This window comes from Nicotiana tabacum, chromosome 14, assembly GCF_000715075.1.
Source record: "Nicotiana tabacum cultivar K326 chromosome 14, ASM71507v2, whole genome shotgun sequence".
NCBI classification, from domain to species: Eukaryota; Viridiplantae; Streptophyta; class Magnoliopsida; order Solanales; family Solanaceae; genus Nicotiana; species Nicotiana tabacum.
The window spans coordinates 43,305,211-43,325,750 of NC_134093.1; the positions used below are offsets into that span (position 1 = coordinate 43,305,211).

At 33.9% G+C, this 20,540-nt stretch overlaps 1 protein-coding gene and 1 pseudogene across 2 annotated transcripts; both read right to left on the reverse strand.

Annotated features, from left to right (window-relative positions):
- Positions 1–10,501: 10,501 nt before the first annotated feature.
- On the reverse strand, positions 10,502–19,282 carry LOC107766216 (AMSH-like ubiquitin thioesterase 3). 2 transcript variants are annotated; one of them, XR_012698639.1, is made up of 15 exons: positions 19,057–19,282; positions 18,274–18,338; positions 18,076–18,151; positions 17,714–17,914; positions 17,230–17,324; positions 16,428–16,533; positions 16,300–16,346; positions 15,788–16,118; positions 15,527–15,616; positions 15,369–15,431; positions 14,763–14,837; positions 13,929–14,043; positions 12,220–12,282; positions 11,528–11,580; positions 10,502–10,894 (listed from the first exon to the last, which is right to left on the reverse strand). XR_012698639.1 is itself a non-coding variant. In XM_016584966.2 (14 exons), exons 1-14 carry the CDS (start codon positions 19,165–19,167, stop codon positions 10,720–10,722), a joined length of 1,551 nt encoding a protein of 516 aa, XP_016440452.1. In that variant the 5' UTR covers positions 19,168–19,282; the 3' UTR covers positions 10,502–10,719. The 2 variants fall into 2 exon arrangements, 1 of the variants encoding a protein (XP_016440452.1); XM_016584966.2 differs by lacking the exon at positions 13,929–14,043.
- Positions 11,817–11,910, reverse strand: LOC142169351 (U6atac minor spliceosomal RNA; annotated as a pseudogene).
- Positions 19,283–20,540: the final 1,258 nt, after the last annotated feature.

Consider the following 20,540-nt stretch of genomic DNA (forward strand, 5'->3'; position numbering starts at 1 on the left):
CTTATGCAAAAAGTTGCACATGGATTTGTCATCATCAAAAAGAAGGAATTTGTTGAGCTGAGCATATATTATTTTTATGATTAATAAATAGCTATGAAAGAACCAGATCTCTTGAAGTCTATCGATCAAAAGTTGAAAGTTGTTTCCTCATGTAAGTTGGTTTGAGATGGAAAATTGATTCATGTTGATAGTCAGGAGGATCTTAATCGTGGGCTACAAGGAATATATTAGTTGGAGAATTTGTGGTCAATAAGGATTCATTAATTATGGGAATTGCATGAAAAGAAAAGGCGTGAGAAGGAGTCTTTTAAGGAAATAAAATAGAATCCTTTTAGGATTATTTATCCTTAAGAGCGGACTGAATTATTTTAGGTATTTTAGGTATTCAAACTGCTCAGCTGAAAAATCAGGTCCAGAAGACAAAGTTGCTTAAGTTCTTTAGTTGTTTAGGTTTGAGTCATTGCTCTTCAATTGTAACCTATTTATAATCGTAGGTTATCAAAATCTAAAGATTTTGTTAGGTATCCAGACTAGAGTTTCTAGTCTTGAAAGGGGTAGCTATAATTGGGTTGATTGTAGGAGTTAAGGTTCTAGAGTTAGTCCTTTTGGTTATTGAGTTGTAACATAAAATCGCTCTTTGAAGCTAGTGAAGTTTTTATGCAAATCCTACAAGGATAGATTGTGGTTTTTACTCCCTTGAACAAGGAGGTTTTCTACGTAAAAATTATTGTATTATTTAATTTCCATGCTTTACTTTTTATTTGTGTCTAGATTTCTTATGTTAAAGAACTAGGTCTTTAACAGGCAAAGAATTTGGTAAGATACAATTCACCCTCCTCTTGTATCTAGGTGCATCCTAAAATAACATAGTGCAATTTTTTTACGAAAAAATCTTTAAAATAGTACATGAACCTTTCGTAAAGGTTAGATTTCTTTATTTTTGCCGGGTCCAAATTTCTCAAAAGATTGTTCAGATAACATTTGTGAGATGTGAATTTCTTGAGGGATTTGCATCTATACCCGATTTTTGGGTTACTTTTTAACCTAAGCAAAGATTTATGTCTGAAGTTTGAACTTCAGAATGTTTTGCCTGAAGTGTAGCCTTATCAAAGCAAAACTTCAGATATTTTTGCCTGAAGTTTGGCCTGACTTGCAAAGGCAATCACGCAAACTTCAGTTCATAGTGCAATGAAAAACTTCTGTTCAATAATTGCTGAACTTCAGCAATTTTGGCTGAAATTTTTATTTTGTAATTGCTGAACTTCAACATTCTAGGAGCTGAAGTTTGTTTAGTATCTGCTGAACTTCGGCATTTTAGGAGATGAAGTTTGTTTAGTATTTGCTGAACTTCAGCTCCTAGAGGATGCACTTCAGTTCAATAATTGTTGAACTTCAGCAATTTTGGCTGAAGTTTTTGTTTTATAATTGCTGAACTTCAGCATTCTAGGAGCTGAAGTTTGTTTAGTATCTGCTGAACTTCAGCATTTTAGGAGCTGAAGTTTTTTTAGTATTTGCTGAACTTCAGCTCCTAGAGGATGCACTTCAGTTCAATAATTGCTGAACTTCAGCAATTTTGGCTGAAATTTTTGTTTTGTAATTGCTGAACTTCAGCATTCTAGGAGCTGAAGTTTGTTTAGTATCTACTGAACTTCAGCATTTTAGGAGCTGAAGTTTGTTTAGTATTTGATGAACTTCAGCTCCTAGAGGAAGTACTTCAGTGCTTGGGTCCTTTTGGGTAATATTTCAAGCAGTCAACTTGAACTTCCCGCCGTCCATCCTCATGAAGGAAGGTATCAGTGGGTTCATCAAAACTTTGTCATAGTGGCTTCCCTGATAAATCATCAATTAAACCAAGTTTTCTGAATCCAAGAGCTTCGCTTTATGTGAAGAAGATGCACTTGTGTCTACTTGTGTTCAGAAATATGAGTTCCTTGAAGTTGTTTAATATCACCCGAAGAAGAAGAAGAAGAAGAAGAAGGGGGAGAAGAAGAAGAAAACGAAGGAGGAGGAGGAGAAAGAGGTCTGAAGTTGTTTAAAAAGTGGGTACAAATTAAAATATTTTTAAAAAGTGGGTATAGGTTAAATGGGGGCGACCAAATAGGTCGCCCGTGCAATTTTTACGAATTTCTTCATGCAGTGAATCCTTAACACTCCGGAAAATATTTTTGTCCACCCTTCTTCTATTCTGGGCAAGAAGGACCAGTGCACCTAACACTAATATAAGTGAAATAACTTTCAAACAACGTGAAATTGTTAAAACAAATTATAGCCTAAGAAAATTTCAAACAGTCGTAATCCAGTGAAAATGTCAACGTAATTTAAGCTGATAATATCCATTATACGTATATTAGAAAAAAACGTAGGGGTCACTAACAGAATTTATAAATTATGGGCGCTCAATTATCTTTAACGTGGAGTTATTACTTCCCGAGATCCAGTGCACATCAATGTAACGTGCAGTGCAGGGCCGGCTCTAATGCTTTAGCTAATAAAGCTTGTGCCTTAGGCCAAATTTGGGGGACCTATTTTCTAGAAATAATAGGTATATAATTATTTAAATGAAATAAAATTTAGATATTTTAGTATAAAAGTAGACTTTTCATATAAAAGGAAAGAATTGTTTTTAGATACGTAAATAAAGTAACAGTTTGATTTACTTAAAAATGGGTAGTATCAATAATTTTTCTAGCAATTGAATTGAAATTGATTTGATAAGAAAAAATAGTACAAGTAGAAGATACTATATACTCAACCAAATAAAAGGGCTTGATTTTTTTTTTTCAAATGTTTATATTGCTTAAAGAATAGTGTTATCATTTTCTATAACAGTTCCCTCAACGGGAACCTCAACGGGAACAAGTTTTTTAAAATTAAAATTATCAAATCTTAGCTAAGATCAACAATGTCTCAAGATTTGCTACAATATCAATTGAAAAGGATTTATTGGAAGAGATCGACTATAAAAATAATTATTAATAATTTTGCATCTCAAAAGGTTAGAAGAATTGAATTCAAATAAAAATATATATTATAATCTTTTTAAAAATAAAAAATAAACCTCATATTAAATTTTAGCTTTAGGACACATAAGAGCTTGAGTCGCCCCTGATGCAGTGTTTAGGTCAAGAAGGTAGTGCTTGAGAATCCAGTAGCTGCTGGAATTTTGCTAAATAGATAAAAACATGTTTAAATAAGGAGTTGTACGTTTGCATCCTTTCAATATAAGTTGGTTCTTTTTCTATATAAATTATTAATGTTGATTCTGCACACAAAAATTACTATTAGTAGGCGTTTGGACATAAGAATTGTAAAATTTCAAAAATAAGTGAAAAATATTTCAAGTGAAAATGGTATTTGAAAATTAGATTTGTGTTTGGACATGAATATAATTTTGGGTTGTTTTTGAAATTTTGTAAGTAATTTGAGTGAAAATTTTGAAAAATAACTTTTTGAAATTTTTCAAAATTTCAAAAAATTCCAATCAAGTGAAAATTGAAAATTTTATGAACAAACGCTGATTTCGAAAAAAATGTGAAATTTTTTTTAAAAAATTCTCATGTCCAAACGGACTCTTAGTTTTGCACCGATTACCAACTATTTTATCTCTTCTCCTTCAAAAACGCTCTTCTTCTCCAAATTTCTGCACTAAAACCAAAAAGTATTTCTTGCTTTCTTAAGTAAAATTTTTCCACTATTTGCTTATTCAAAAATCTTGTCATATTCAATAAAGTTATATATGTTATAAATAGAATTGTACTATAGGTGAATGTCTATCTTTTAGAGAGTTTGTTGCTTTGTGACTAAGTTATTTTTCCATATAAATACAGGGATTTTATTCCATTGTAATTCACCTCAAATTAATAGAATTCTCTCTCTTTCTTTGCAATATTCTTCTTTTCTTTATTGTTTTATTTCACGTTATCAGCACGAGACTCCATCGTCTTAAGAAGCTCTTTGAGAAGACTAAGGTATAACTTTCTTTTCCTCTTTTAGCTATGACTAATATTATGAAACGAAAGTTCGTTGCCCTTGAAATTTTGGGTAAGAACTATATATCATGGGTGTTGGATGCTGAAATCCACTTAGATACAATAGGTCTTAGAGACGCCATTAAAGATAAAAATAAAGCATCTACCCAAGATTGTGCTAAGACCTTAATTTTCTTACGTCATCACCTTGATGAAGGGTTGAAAATAGAATATTTCACAATCAAAGATTCACTTGTTTTGTGGAATGGATTAAAGAAAAGATATGACAACTTAAAGTTAGTCACACTTCCACAAGCACGATATGATTGGGCTCATCTGAGGCTCCAAGACTTTAAGTCTATTTCTAAATACAATTCGGCGATGTTTAGAATTACTTCTAAATTGAAATTTTGTGGAGATAATATTAGTGACTATGATATACTTGAAAAAACGTTCACAAATTTTTATGCCTCCAATATGGTCCTGCAACAGCAGTATCGAGAGAAAAGTTTCAAGAAGTACTCTGAGTTGATTTTTCTTGCTTAACGAAATAATGAGTTGCTCATGAAAAATTACGATAATCGAGCCATTGGGTCTACACCATTGCCCGAACTGAATGAGGTGTATTTCCATTATGCTAAGCGTGGAAAAGGTCGTGGCCTTGTTCGTGGTTGTGGCCAAGGAAGAAATTTTCCTAGTGTTAATCATCCCCTAAAGGAAAATAACCACTAAAAGTAGAAAGGGAAAGATGAGAAGCCAAAAGCAAAGAGTTCAAAAACTGAATACTATCGTTCGGTGGAAAAGGGCATTGGGCAAATATTTGTTGTACACCAAGGCATTTTGTTGAGCTTTATCAAGCATCTTTAAAGAATAAAGGCTCTGAATCTAATTTTGTCTCTGACAATAAATTTGATATCATCCGCTTGGATGTGGCAGATCTATTTGAGCACCCTGATGGAAAAATAGACCACTTGATTGGTGATGGATTCGTGGTTAAAGATGATTGAGTAGTTTGATTTTTATTTTTGTCTATTTATAGTAGCTAGTGAATAAATATTATGTAATCACAGTTCTTTACATGAGTAATAATCATTAGTATCAATTAGTATTACTTATTTTATGGAACAGTGTTAGTTCATTTCAATTAAATATAATTTTAGTATTCATTTTAAAGAAATCAATAATAGTATGTTTTGGTGCATAGCACGTTGTTACCTTTTCCTAATTGCATAATGCATGTGGGTAATTAGTTATTTGTGATTGTAATTCCAGTGATATCTCGTTGAACTTTGTCATCTTGTTTTCTTTTTGGCCTCTTTATGCTTACCAATAATAAATTATAGTATATTTCATGATCTTTTCAGTGATTTATTGTTTGTTTTCCCTGGTAAGTTCCGAAGAGGATTTTGACGTTAAGAATTGACGGAGAACTGTTAACTGGAAAGATATTAAATGAGTTTCGAAGACGTGACAATAGTGATGTGTGACATACCCCAAGGAAGTACACGTCCTCTTTTGAAAATTATAAAATTTTGTAATTTTCAGTCACTGTCAATTAATAGGAACTTTGAAAAATAAACTGTGAATAGTACAAAAATACATCCAGTAATTAGACTTTTTAAAATGTATTACTGTTTACGAGCCATCAAGATCGAATGAAGCGTTGCTTAACAAGATTATAGTAGTATATGATCGAATCTAAGAGTTTAAACCGGTACAAAAGTAAATATCGTATACATGGAAATAAATTTGTTGTAGTTGTATTAGTCACATGTGTAGTGTACTCATAATTATATTATTTTTAGCTACGTAATTGTTTGTATCATAGTCATAGTTTGCTCAAAATTGTATTGCTCGAAATTGCATTGAATCATTGATTTAATTTTGTTTTTTTTTCTTTTTTCTCTGAAAATACTAATGTTTATTCGTATATTTCCTTTTGTATGTCAAACCATGAGAAGCAAATATGGATATCTTTCAAAGAAAACTTGGATCAAAGTGCAATTATAAAAATATTTGTTTAATTGATTCATGTACGACACATACAATATTCAAAGAGAAGAAATATTTCTCTCGTTTAAGTATGTGTATAACAGATGTTACTATAATTTCTGGTAGTAGTAATTTAATTGAAGGTTGTGGAAGAGCTACTCTAACTCTGCCTAGGGGAACAATACTTATCATAGATAATGTAATATTCTCCTCCAAGTCCAGGAGGAACTTGTTGAGTTTTAAAGATATCCGACAAAATGGATATCATATTGAGATAATAGATGAGAATAATCTTGAATATCTCATCGTTACCAAGAATGTCTCTGGCCAGAAAGGGTTATTGACAAGTTCCCATCTTTATCTTATGGCTTGTATTGGACAAGAATTAGTGCAATTGAGGCATATTCTGTCGTAAACTAAAATGTTACTGATTTCAATACTTTTGTACTTTGGCATGATCGATTGGGACATCCTGAATCAATTATAATGAGATAAGTTATAGAAAACTCAAATGGGCATCCATTAAATAATTAAAAATTTCTTTTAAATAATAAACTTTCTTGCACTTCTCATTACCAAGGCAAGTTAATTATTAGACCATCACCAACAAAGGTTGGGATTGAGTTCCCTGTGTTTTTGGAATGTATACAAGGAGATATTTGTGGACCTATTCACCCACCTAGTGGGTCATTTAGATATTTTATACTCTTAATAGATGCATCTTCTAGATGGTCTCATGTATGCCTATTGTCATCTCACAACCTAACGTTTGAAAAATTAATGGCACAAATAATTCGATTACGGTCACAATTCCCTTGCAATCCAATTAAGTCTATTCGACTTGATAATGCTGCAGAGTTTTCATCCCAAGCATTTAATGATTATTGCTTATCAATTGGGATAAAAGTGGAACATCATGTAGCTCATGTTCACACTCAAGATGGCCTTGCAGAATCTTTGATTTAATGCCTGCAATTAATAGCAAGACCATTACTCATGCAAACGAGGTTGCCCACTTTTGTTTGGGGTCATGTCATTTTGCATGCAGCAATGCTAGTTCGTCTCACACTAACAAATCATCATAAATATCCCTGTTGTAATTAGTTTTGGGTCATGAACCTAATATATCTCATTTAAGAATTTTTTTGATGCAGTATATGTGCCTGTAGCACAGTCATATTGCACCAAGATGTGTTCCCCAAGAAGGTTAGGAATATATGTTGGTTTTGAATCGCCCTCCATTATTCGCTACCTCGAAACATTAACGTGAGCTTTATTCACTGCTCGATTTGCAGATTATCGATTCAATGAGACTTTTTTCCCAAAATTAGGGGGAGAAAATGGTGAAATCAAACGAAAAATTTTGTGAAAAATCCATCATTGTCTCATCTTGATCCACGTGCCTCTATTTGAGAAAAATAGGTGCAAAAGATTATCCATTTGCAGAAAATAACAAATTAAATGCCAGATGCATTTACGGATCTGAAAAGAATAATAAAATCATATATCCCTGTAGAGAATGTTCCAATCTGTATTGATGTCCCTGTTAGACAGTCTTCTAGTGTCATAGCTAATGAGTCAAAAGCACGCCTAAAGCGTGGCGGACCGTTGGGTTCTACGGATTAAAGTCCTAGAAAAAGAAAATAAATGATCAAGATGACACTACGAAAGAGTCTCATAAAGAAATCCATGATTTAACCAATCCTGAGATTCATGAGGAAATCAATGAGCCTGAGACTCAAGAAAATAAGGAACTATCAATAAATCCAATCGATATTAAGACGAATTTGAATCGATTGGATATAGTGGTGGATTATATCTTTGCATATAATGTTGCATCTCGCATTATGCAAGATACTGAGGATCTTGAACCTCAATCTGTTAGAGAATGTCGACAATTGATTGGCCAAAATGGCAAGAAATAATCCAATCAGAGTTGAATTCACTTGCGAAACGTAAAGTTGTTGGGCCTATAGTCCAAACACCTAACGGTGTTAAGCCTATTGGCTATAAATGGGTCTTTGTACGTAAGAGGAATGAGAAAAATGAAGTACAAAGATATAAGGCGCTCCTTGTTGCACAAGGATTTTCACAAAGGACTGATGTCGATTATGAAGAGACATATTCACCTTTTATGGATGTAATAACTTTAGCTCATTAGTTTTGTTGTCCATGAAAAGCTTGACTTGCATTTAATGGATGTGGTTATATCCTACCTTTATGGCTCACTTGATAATGAGATACACATAAAAATTTTCAAATGATTTAAAATGTCTGACGCACATAAAAGGTATTGAAACGGTTTTACATAGATGGAGCGCATCCATTAAGTACTCCGATGATTGTTCGATCACTTGATGTGAATAAGGATCCGTTCCGACCTCAAAATAAGAATGAAGAGCTTCTTGATCCTGAAGTTTCATATCTTAGTGCAATATTCTTCTTTTCTTTATTGTCTTATTTCAATATACATAAAATTTCATAGCAATCTCATGAAAGAGAAGAAACAAATATCTTTTTTAGAAAAAAACGTTCTAACGTGTTTCTAAGTTTTAAATCTTTAGAACATTTAGAAAAAACGTTCTAACGTGTTTCTAAGCTTTAAATCTTTAGAACTTAGAACCGCCCATTCCGGCCAAATATTTGGCACAAAACGGCCCAACTCCCATTTTATTGCCCGCTTTAGCTAATGTCTTGCATTGTAGGCAATGTTTTTCTCTGCAAATGAGGTGCTTCTTCTTTTGTCAATAAAGGTACCAGTGTTGGTTGTTGTGATAATAGTGGTTGAACGGTGGAGCTACAATGATGTTTAACTGGAAAGACGATGGTGTCTTGGGTTGGGAATGATTGTATGTAGGAGGTATATATCTGTGTATATCCATATATATCGGTGTATACACATGGACATACATGGGGATACATGGATATACATTTTGTATCCATGTATATCACTGTATATTTATGTATTTTGTATACATGGCTATACTTGTCGTTTTTTCCAGCTTTGAATTGTGACTCCACACCAATTCAAACCACCCGCATTTTTTATCAAACTTTGTATATAGCCTTGTCCAGGTGTTTCTAATGAATTCCAACCAGAAATAATAAAAAGAAACAATTATGTAGTAAAGTTGGATCATCTGTTTATCCGTTTGCTTAAAATGAATGTGTGTGCAACTCATATCGAAAGGATGAATAGTTACATAAAAATTTATAGAATATCGAAACGCGGGATGCCCATGTACATGTCAAATGAACCAAATCCTCATTGAATTTTATTTTTCCATTAGATGGGGCTCGCACATGTTTTCCGCCATCCCAAGAAAACAACTACTAAAGATTTTCAGATTTCGAATTTAAACTTCAAATGAGTCTTTAATTGGTTCTTCAAATAAGAAGGCATTCTGATACAATCGTTGGTTTGAATGGTTGATTGTATATAAAAGAAGAGTGCAATCAAATAGGATTACTGAAGATTTTTTTTGTAAAATAAGAAGGAAGTGAATACGAAGCAAATATGAAGACGCGGTGTTCTTATAGCTAATGCAGATGCTTTTGGAATGACTTTACCTGGTGTTTTAAAGAGGGAAGATCGGAAGGAGGAGGAACTGAGTGAAGGCGAAGAGACAATTGCGTCGCTAGTCTAGCGGTTGCTCTTTCTTTTCGGCTATAGTAAAGTATGATATTTAAAGTTTTAAGATTTCTACATCATTTCCCTCAAAGACTTTTTATTTGGGATATAATAGGACTGGTGGTGATAATTGATAAAGCTGCTTATCCATTAGTAGTCTTCTGTTCAAAGATATAGCGAAGATAACGAGTTCTTGAAAGTACTCAAAGGTAGAAATGGAATGAAGAACAACTGACTGTTAGCACCAGGGAAGAAGCTAATCAATCATAATTGGAAAGATGGAATAATGATATTCGAGGCTGCAAGCAGCAAATAGCAATGGTTTTTCAATCGTTGCGCACTAGCTTGAAGTTCTTTTATTCTTAAATATGGATGTTGTACCAGAGAGTGTCTAATCATAATGATCACTGGGAATGAAATTTGGAATTTCGAATATAAGGACGCACATGTTTAAAGCCATCTCTTTGGAATTTTATAAACCGATAGCATTCTGGATTCCTTACACTTCCTACACTGAAAGAACATGCTTGGAGGCAGCATCACTAAAAACGTTTGTCCTTCTCCTAAAAAAATAATAATGAAAACCTACAACACAAATGTTAATTACATTTGAGTGTATTTACTTGTTTATCGCAATCTATTTTAAAATCTTATACCTTTGCGAATGTATCTTATTCAACTTCTTGACAAACTGGCACTAAAACTATAAGGTAAACAAAGTGAGTTTAAGAAGTCTCACGTTTAGCAAAAAATTATCCACTGGTAGCTTTTTCCAAAATGTCAAAAGGCACACATGTGAATTTAAGCCTTGCAAAGATTGATAAAGATCCCATTAGATTGCTCAGGTTACAACAGCTGTTTATCATGAATAATAAATTCAAGGCAATATGGTCTAGAGAAACAATGTGAATTGCGAAACCAAAAGCCCTCATTCCTAATGGATAACATAAAATTCTCGGCTTAAGATAAGAAGGAAAAAAAAATACAATCGCTCATCTGAAATAAAGATTGTGTTCTTGGATCCCCGTTAATGAATTTACAAGAAGGTATATAACATCAAGCTTCTATACAACCATCTCTGTAACATTTACTCCTATATGTCCTTCCAAGTTTCATAAAATTGCAAGGTTAACGAAGGTCTATAACATCAAACTTCATGTTTGCATTCATATAGACATGAGAACAGTGTTCATATATTGGACTTCCATCCTCAGGCTCCTCATGAGGATGAAAACCACGCTGCTGACAATTCCGGATAACAGACACACCAGCAGGATCAGACAAATGAAATATACCATGAGGGCTGTCACAGGAAGTGAAACTGCAATCAGCATTTAGAAGTCTCTGATCCATTTAGTGGCCTTTCTAACATCTCAATAATGTATGGTATATGGTTATGTACCCTGATCTTTCACCGTTATAGGTCTTAGTACTCTAGAATTATCAGAATTTTGACTCAGTTGAAGCCCTTCAATAATTAAGTGACTTCTTTAGAAGTGAGCTTAGTCCAGGCAAGACTTACATTTCCAGAAAACATTTCAAATTAACGATGGAATATAATTTTTTCAATTACATCAGCGCGCGCGGGGAAATGGGGTTTGAACCCTCCACTTCAGCTGTGGAAGGCAGGGAGCTCACCAAGTGAGCTAGCCCCCAGACCCGGTTAATGCTGGAATTAAGAATCAAAACAGTATTATTTAGGGAAAAAACTCCACTACGGATACCACTGCGCATTTGAATATAAAAACCAAAATGCAAATCTAAATATAAGAGCACTCATATACATGTAATGTATATGAGAGAGAAGTGTGTGTGTGTGCACGTATGTGCACAACGTATATCAGAAATCATATTAAAAGAAAAATAATGGCCAGCGGAACCTTTTTTCCAGTTAAACAGCTACTTGAGCAATACCAGAGACATAATGGCATAATACCTCGCTTTATCTGTAGGAGCCATCACTATTGCAATCGCTTCTGGCAACATAATCTACAAAAATGAGCCGAAAGAAACAGTGTCAAGAGTCAAAAGAAAGTACTTTTGGTGAAGAACAGTCAGAAATCAATTTTCATCCTATGGAATGAACATCTTTAACAACAACAACTGAACAACAAACCCAGTGTACCCACAAGTGGGGTCTTGGGAGGGTAGTGTGTACGCAGACCTTACCCCCACCTTGAAGGTAGAGAGGTTGTTTCCGATAGACCCTCGGCTCAGGAAAGACGAAAAGACCGGATGTGTCTGGTAACAGGTAAAGCCCGAAGGCTGTTCCCGTCCCTGTCGGGGGAGATGCCAACCATCTCTCCTTTCTATGAACACGGAATGAACATCTTTGATTAGATAATTTCACATACGTTCTTCTTATGTAATCAAAAAGATTTACAATCTATAGCAAAGCCTTCTGACACAAGTAAAATATGCTTAATGCACACACCTCAATAAGAAACCACCAATTGTTAGATATGTGTAAAGTTACATTCTATCATTTCACCATTAGACTTGAGTGGAGGGGCTTCAACAATTTGAAAATTATATGCACCAATATATTCCCAAGAAAAAAAAGAAGACATATCTAGATCCTGCCCATTGAAATCCAGAGGTTAATAACACAAGAACATTGCTTATTACCTGATATGAGTAATGAGTGTGCAGGTCAACTGAAGACATAAAACAGGTTTGTGAAGGATGTGTCTGCAAACAAATAAGAAACACAACAATTCATTGACAACGGTACTAAACATATCAAGATACGAGCAGACAAGCAACTTAGATGGTGCATTTACATCATTCTGCAGGTTTTTATGTATATGATTCATCCTTTTCTTTCAACATCCTAGATTTTAGCCAATTATGAAATAAAAAATTCACATGAGCTTCATAACAAGTAATGACCTATGAACAAGTTACACGCCGAACCTCTGAATAGCGAGACCAAACCCCATTGCCTTACCACTTGACCTCAATGGGGGTATTGAGTTGTCCTTCGCTGACTACGCCCCATTTAGATTTCTATTTGATATTAATTTGATCCTAATAAAGTGTCAAAAGGTTGATTGTTTCGCTTCTATATCTTCCCAAAGAAAAAAGATCTCTGGGAGTTGTTTCCTGAATCCAAAAGCTCCTGTATCTTTCCCGACGAAAGAATCTCTGGGAGTTGTTTCCTGAATGTGAAAGAGAGTAGTCTCTATTTTTTTTTTTAATAGATATGAAAGAGAGTCTTCTTTTTCTCTCAAATAAAAACCTCATTGGCGCCTAGCGTGAAGGAATGCTAGGCCTTTGGTAATTTCTCTTCCAACTAGGATTAAATCCCATTGACGATTAGCCTAATATAGAAGTTTAAGGGGTCGTTAGGTTTTGAGACAAAATATGCAATGATTAGTAACGCAGGTATTATAATGGGGGAATTAGTAATGCAGGGACTGTATAATTACTTATTGAATGTTTAGCTTGATATATTGCACATTAGTATACAATGTATACTTTAAACTATTTGTTTACCTTTTAAAACAAAATTAAAATCTTCTGATTAGTATGAGGGTTAGTTTGGTCATTTTAGCATTTTAATCCATGCATTACTAATACTCACATTCTTATTCCACATTATATCTCGCACAAAGTAATACCTAGATTCCCACATAACTTATGTTATGCAAGTATTATTTATGGGGAAAACAAAAAGGAGCAACCAAACGTATTAGTTAATGCTTATTTCCTTAAATCGCAATCAACCATTGTATAAACTTATGTTGATGTTTATGTAAAGATTATATCTAGTACAATCCAAACCAAACAGCCCCTAAGAGTATGAAAGAAGCTGAAAACCCAATCCAAAACCTCAAGGCTACAGGTAGAGTGTTCAAAAACTTTATAAACCCCTTTAGATGCTTTATATACCTAATGCGAGACACTATATAACTCATACCTCTGAACACGTGTAACCCGAGTTTAAGGTTCACATATGAATTTTTTTAAATAACGGCGATATCCAGGTCAGCTCGCACGCACCTCAACGATTTCACCGTATACATATTACTTCCCACCAACACAAGTACTTGATAACACTGCCCACCAAAACTGAGGCAAATAGGAAATAATCACTTACATTTTTTGTCTCTGTTAGGACTTAGGAGTTAAACCCTGGTCTCCCATATTTTTCACCCACTTCATTGACCGATTGGTCACACCCTTGTGTGCTTCACACATGAAATTTAATGCAGACTTACGAGTTCAAGAACAAATTTGCTTGAGGTACCACTTAGAATATGGAAGGGGAAGAGAACGAGAGAGTATCTAATGATCTACATTTGAGAAAGTAAAGTAAGAAAGGTCTGTGGTACCATGTGAAAGAATCTGAGTCTAACCCAAAAACCAAGAGTATATACCAAAATGGAAGGCCAAAACTATGCAAGCTGGATTATTTATTATCGTATTTTTAATATCACATGAAATGACCTGTAAGTCAAAGAAAAAAAAAGAATAATTGGCACTACATCATTAAAGTAAGACAAAGAAGTCTGGTATTGCTAATTTCCTATCATTACATGCAGCTAATTTTATAGCTAATTACTACCATTACATGCAGCTGATCAAGAAAACTTGAGAAAGGCAAGATATGTGAAGAGCATAGAACAATCAAGCAAAAGTAACACACTAAACTTTTCACAAATAATGAAATTCATGCACAGCCAACATTCTTCAAAAATATAAATTTGTCACTAGCATCACCATAATATCTTTGGAATTTAAATAAGTAAATTAGAACCATCAACCGTGTCAACATACCATGAGAGAGTTCCCTTATTATGCAACGCAAATGAAGTAACTTTAGAATTAAACAATGATAAAAAGAAAAAAAACATTTGATTGGTTACAATGAGGATTTGAGTCTTTAAGTATAGATGGAGAGTTGCACCACTGGAAATTCGTGCAAGACAGAGACAGAGAAGTACATATTTTATATGAAGGCATCAATTAAACAGATTCCAAACAATTCGAAAGAAGCAAAACATAACGTCGGCTGAAATATATTCATCTACTAATCCTTTCTATATTCATCTACTAATCTCAATTCCACACACAACATAAGCACTTCGTTGGTCAAAATTTCAAATTCAATAGTAACACACTGATGTTGACCAAGCAATATAGCCACAGCTACTTGTGACACTTACATGTATCCAACCAAGAGGAAAGAGAGAGAGCTTGTCCTGAACCTCAAAAATTTCTTCTTCATTCAATGTTGAACACTGGATATCAAAATCAGTGTTTCAGAAACAAGGTTAAACCATTCCATATGACGTCAAAAGCATTACTACCTAAGCATATCTGACTGTTTTATTTTTTAACTTGTATGAACTATTTTCTTTGTAGGTTTAAAGCAGCAAAGCATAAATTTCTTAGATTTTTCGTTCCTTTTTATAAATGCAGCAAATGCAGAAACTGCCAACTAATGTTAATATTTCTCACCTTTCTCCTATACTTTATTATGAAAGAGGGAATTAAAAACACAATGAGCCCTTTTTTCCAGAAATTCACCATGTTTCAGGATATTTAAATCCAAAAGTGCAAATTTCATAAGTAATCTTAAAGAGACAAAGCTCCTGAAATTTACAAGCTTGGTTCAGCTTTTTCAAATTCAAGATGCAAAGACGCTTCAATGCTGTACTTATACTTTTCCGGTCGTAAAGGACGGTCAGTTCTGCTTTCTGAATATTAGGGGTAAAGTTCAAGCATAAATCTAGTATATCCCTATAGATGAAACATAAAATTCATCTTACAGAATCAGAAGTCGACTCCTGCTTTGGGACAATAAGAGTAGTGATGTGAAAAACACGGTTCCTCTGCAAGTTAAGAAATACAAAACAAAAACACCACGCATATGAGACAACAGATAAATAGAGCTTATAAATTTCAGACCAAGCATTTTGCTCCATACCAGTGAACCAGCAAGAACAGCACAAGTTTCTAAATTCTTTGCTGTATTTTCTCGAGCTAATCTTAAGAAATCTTCCATCAGTCTCACTGGCTGCAGTGTAAGAGAAAAATAACGAGGGTTATACTAGTGCAAATTATATCAAGCAAAGCTGATCGATAAACGACTAAAAATCCTCCAATTCAAACAGTTTCTATAAAGATGAAGGTTGCTCTGGGTCAAAGAGATACATGAACCTAAATGAAGTAAAATAAAACAACTTACAACATGCAAATGTTGATAAGAGTTTGAACCAGGTGGCCCGTCCTGAAAGGACTTAGCTGGTCCAGGTCTTGGATCTGCAACTTTGGATGGAGATATGGGACGAAATTCTTGTTGTATTTGCGCCAGAACTGGAGGCGGCGAAGGTTGCCTTAAGTTACTAAAAGGAATATGATCACTCCGCATATCATCAAAAATTGGAGAACAAGAATCTTCAGAAGGGTGTAACCACCGTCCATCATCCAAAGAAAGAATCGATTCCATAGGAGACTTATCCACCTTCAAGCCAGTGTCATTAGACACGAACGAGCCATCATCACCAACCTGATTGAGGCTATAAAAATAGCACGACAACATTCAAAATTTTGTACCAAAGCACAGCTTGAAGAAACAGAAAATTAAGAACATACAAATTAGATGTCTGTGGAATAGTGACACTCTGATTTAATTAACTCTCTTGCAAGACATCAGAGTAGGCCGAATTAGCAATAACCAATCTTTGGAAGGGCCCTAACCTCAAAAGCTCATTTGAACTTAAATCAGCATTTGCTGGGTAATTCACCTGTAGAAAGCAAATTAGGTCAGTTGATTTAGGCTGAAGTTTATAGTAAGATAAGAAACTACCATTTAACTTCAACAATACCTTTATCTTGGAACTAGGTCGGGACCATTGACCGTGAAGACCATTTGGGCCTAAAAGCGAGTGCCTTGACAGTGTTTCTTGCTTTGGAACAGGAAAATTGAGAGATCTGACAATAAGTTTATACAAAAATCAGTTACATTACATCAGGTAATTAAGAAATTTCCTGTTATCATGCACACTATTATGCAACAGACATTCAGAGGAATCACACAACTTCATGAAGAAAATAAAACTCCCACCGTTTTAATTAAAATGTCCATGCTTGACTAGCACAGTAATCAAGATGGGAATTAACATTGTAAGATTAAAGTTAAATTGCCGAAAATACAGGGACTAGCTGTGTTGCTTAAGAAGTGATATTTCCACACACTTCTTCCTGATGACAACAGTATTGCATGAGCAAGAAATTCTCTTAACCTGGATAAAACTTTTTCAGGTAAATTTAAAACACATGAATTTCATAGCAAGCTGTAAAACTGCACCATGTCCAGCAAAGCTTAAAACCAGGTACTATAAAGTACCTTAATTGCTAAAGATTTAAACCCTAGGAGAAAAGAACTTTGCAGGTACTATAGACTGAATAACTGACATTATTAGAGGATAACTCGATGATATCAACCCTTTAGGAAAAGTAACTTAATAACCAATTTCAATTCTGCACCAGATCTGCCTAAACAGCAAGGATACTGGATAACAAAGACGAACAAGTTATTTAAAGATATTGTTCCATCCTCTGGAACACCCCTCCTCCCCCTCAACCACAAAAGAAAGGACATTGGTAGTTTTCTTAATTTGGACTCACAGCTTCTGGAACTGCATATCGATCGAACTCGAGGATGAAACACCAGAGTAATCTTTATTCTGCTTCCACAAAGATGAAGGTGCATTGCTGATGGCCTGAAATTTTATCACATACAAATTTGTGGTCCATAAGGAGAGCAAAAGTGTAGAAGGCAAAACAAGGCCAAATGAGAAGGCCTTGAGAAATCGTGCAAACCAAATATATGCTGGACATGAAATCACAGGCTTTCAAGCTAGTAAAGAAACAATGTCCTTTACTGAGTCTGAGAAAGAATTATGAAACTATGACTTCAGCAAAGAGAAAATTATCCTGAACTCTAGTTAATGAATGAGACAGCAAAGAGCATATATATATAACAAGTTATTTTCCATTCTAATTTCTAAAGAAGGAAAAAGTGAAAATAAAGTGAAAGAAATTGATGGCATAAAATACAAAAAATCAAACAAAACCCCAAAACTCAAAATAAAAGCAAGTAGTTACATACCCATTTATTGTCATAATCAGAAGATGCTTTATTATTGGTGTAGGGCCGTACTAAAGAATTTCCAACTGATCTGTAGGGAGGGTTCTCTTGATTATTAAGTTGGGAAGTCTGAGTTGCTGCTTGAGCTTTATCCATTCTTTTCCGCTGGCGCTGGAATTCCGGTTTTAACCCCTCTAGTTCATCTAGCACTGTTGAAAGCATCTGAGACAATTAAACAACAAAACTTGAAAATTTTAGCATCATCAAGTTGACGCAGAAAACAAAAATTGTATCCAGATCACGTAAAGAACAAATCGCAATCCAGAAGAATGATTAGTACACAGCATAGAGGACAATTAAGGACAATAAACTGATACACTAACCCTTTTCGATAATGCTCTTTCTTCTGGATGCAAAGCTAGGTAGTCTCGATGGTCGGGTATTGTTTCAGTAACCAAACTGGCAATACAATAATACAAACAACGCCATTAAGTTACTTATTACTAGCAAAAGAAAAGTATCTGAAAATCTAGAAAACAATTCCACCAAAAATAAAGTAAAAGCAGCACAGTATCATTCACCTTGAATATCTCATTAGTATTATATACAAGTCTATGATATTCTTCTCCCCACGGTGAATATTGGCCTGTAAACAAACCACAAGATAATCACAAAACTCAATCCAAAGAGAGACTATTTGTCAAGATAAAGGTTCCAGCTTGATCCAGGATTTGAAGTTTATGGATTCTGGATTCTGGATTCTAGCTCTTTGGAGTTTCTGGGTTCTATTAATAATTTGCACATATTAAGTTAATTTTTTAAGACAAATATAGGGTTTGGGCCATACAATAACTCTACATCTGGTTTATCGTCATAACAATGAAAGAGTTGGGACTTGCCCCATATCAGAATGAAACGGATCAAACAAAAAGAATTCGATAAAGAAAATTCACATAGCCTCTATATAACAAGATAAAGGTTCCAGCTTTATCCTCGTAACAACGAAGTAATCGAACTTCGTTGATTCTTATAGCTGAAACTAACTAGTTTGGAATTGAGGAAAAGTTACAGTTGTAGCTTCCTCCAAGCTTCCTCCTTTACCAGTTGATATAAGTAATTAGTTAAAAGTCCAACTGAAAAATCAAATAAACAGCTCAACCCAATCAATTTGGCATAGGATATTAGCAAACAAATATAGGGGTTTTGATTGTTGGAATGAAATTGGCCCAAATAGAGCAGAATGCATAGTTATAGTTATAGTTATACTTGTAAAGATATTACACTTTTAACAGCTTATATTAAATGAGTTACAAACTAAAAGCAAAATTGAAAGTTCTAAGTATATCAATTGGAAAAGAGCTAACCTGTCGGAGGAGATTATTGGCGATTCGATAGTAATTGCGGAGAGGAATTCGATGATCGACGGCGACTTTCCGAGTCATCGCGTCGACGTTCATAGTCGCCGGCCGTCTCATTCTTCCGGCGAGATTATGAAAAATTTCCGACGATGTGGCTTTAGAGATTGAGAAAAATGGTAGCCCAGTTGGGTTTCCCTCGAGTGCTTTTTAACTTTTAATTTAAGAGAAAGAAGAATAATTTCAAAGATTATTGTGTTAAGCTTCTTATTTGTCATGTCGACAAGGTGTGACCATTTTATGTATATCTATACGTATGTATATCTATCTATCTATTTATCTATATCTATATCTATTTATATCTATCTATCTATATCTTTATATTATAAAAATACGAATAATTTATACTAAAGTTGAACGATTAAAATATCCCAAAATATTGATCGACTTTTATGCCCTTAAATATTTATATAATTTAAGAATTTAATTATAAATTACCTAATGATGTAATTATTTTTAATTTAAACTACACATACACCGACCCTACAAAGTTGATCCTACTTGTATTAGAAAGGTACGATCCATAATTGTTGTTATTGCTTGTAAGGTTGTGTTTGTTTCTATTCATATTGTGACGACATCATAAATATATAAGAACTATCTTATGAAATATAAAGTACGAAATATAGACTTTTGGATGTCCTTTGGTGTTCAAATTTTAAGGTATTCAAGGGAACAATTTCTATTATATGATCTTTAATTCTATCTGATTTGGCGAAAGGTCTATTGCTTAATTTGGTTCTCCAAGTTTCAAACATAACCAACTGATTATGCATCAAGGTATTCTCTCTCTACTTGAGAAATTATCTTTCTTTTGCACTTTCTATGTTATTTATCTAATTAATAATCAAAATTATAGTATATGTCCTTTTCTTTTTTATAGTATTTCTTGCGCATAAAAAGAAAGAAACCCTTAAATTGTGTGGGACTAAATACTGTTGGCTCATTAGAGTGAGGGTCAAGGTATGTGTTAGTTCTAATATTAAAGCTCATGTAATATTCTCTTTGATGTTAATTATATTATCTTTTTATTTTATGAAAGATGAGAAAGTTCGCTTTAATTTGCTTAATGATTCATATATTTAGGGCACTTTATTTATTTTGACATATTTTCTTTGCTTATTTTATTATGTAACATCTGTGTCCAGTGAAATTCTCTCACTGTTCTCATCGAACATAGCAATTAATTTTTCTTTTGAATTTTCAATCTTTTTAAAAGATGACTACTTTTTTTTTATTAAAGTCAGTAATATTGTAGATATTCTTTCAATAAATTTTGAACGTATGTAATATTTTAGCGGAAGGCCAGTAACAACTAAAGTTTCTTCTTTAAAGATATCGGATAATTAGAAGTAACAAATTTGAAATATATAGATGCGTATTATACGGGATGATGTAGTTATTGGGAGTTTGTTCTAGCTGCATGTTGGAAC

Coding starts and splice junctions, on each gene's coding strand:
- LOC107766216 (XM_016584966.2), bottom strand. CDS start 19,167: ATGAGACGGCCGGCGACTATGAACGTCGACGCGATGACTCGGAAAGTC. Junction 18,152..18,273: donor ATACTAATGAGATATTCAAG/GTGAATGATACT, acceptor TTGTATTGCCAG/TTTGGTTACTGAAACAATAC. Junction 16,347..16,427: donor GACCTAGTTCCAAGATAAAG/GTATTGTTGAAG, acceptor TGCTTTCTACAG/GTGAATTACCCAGCAAATGC.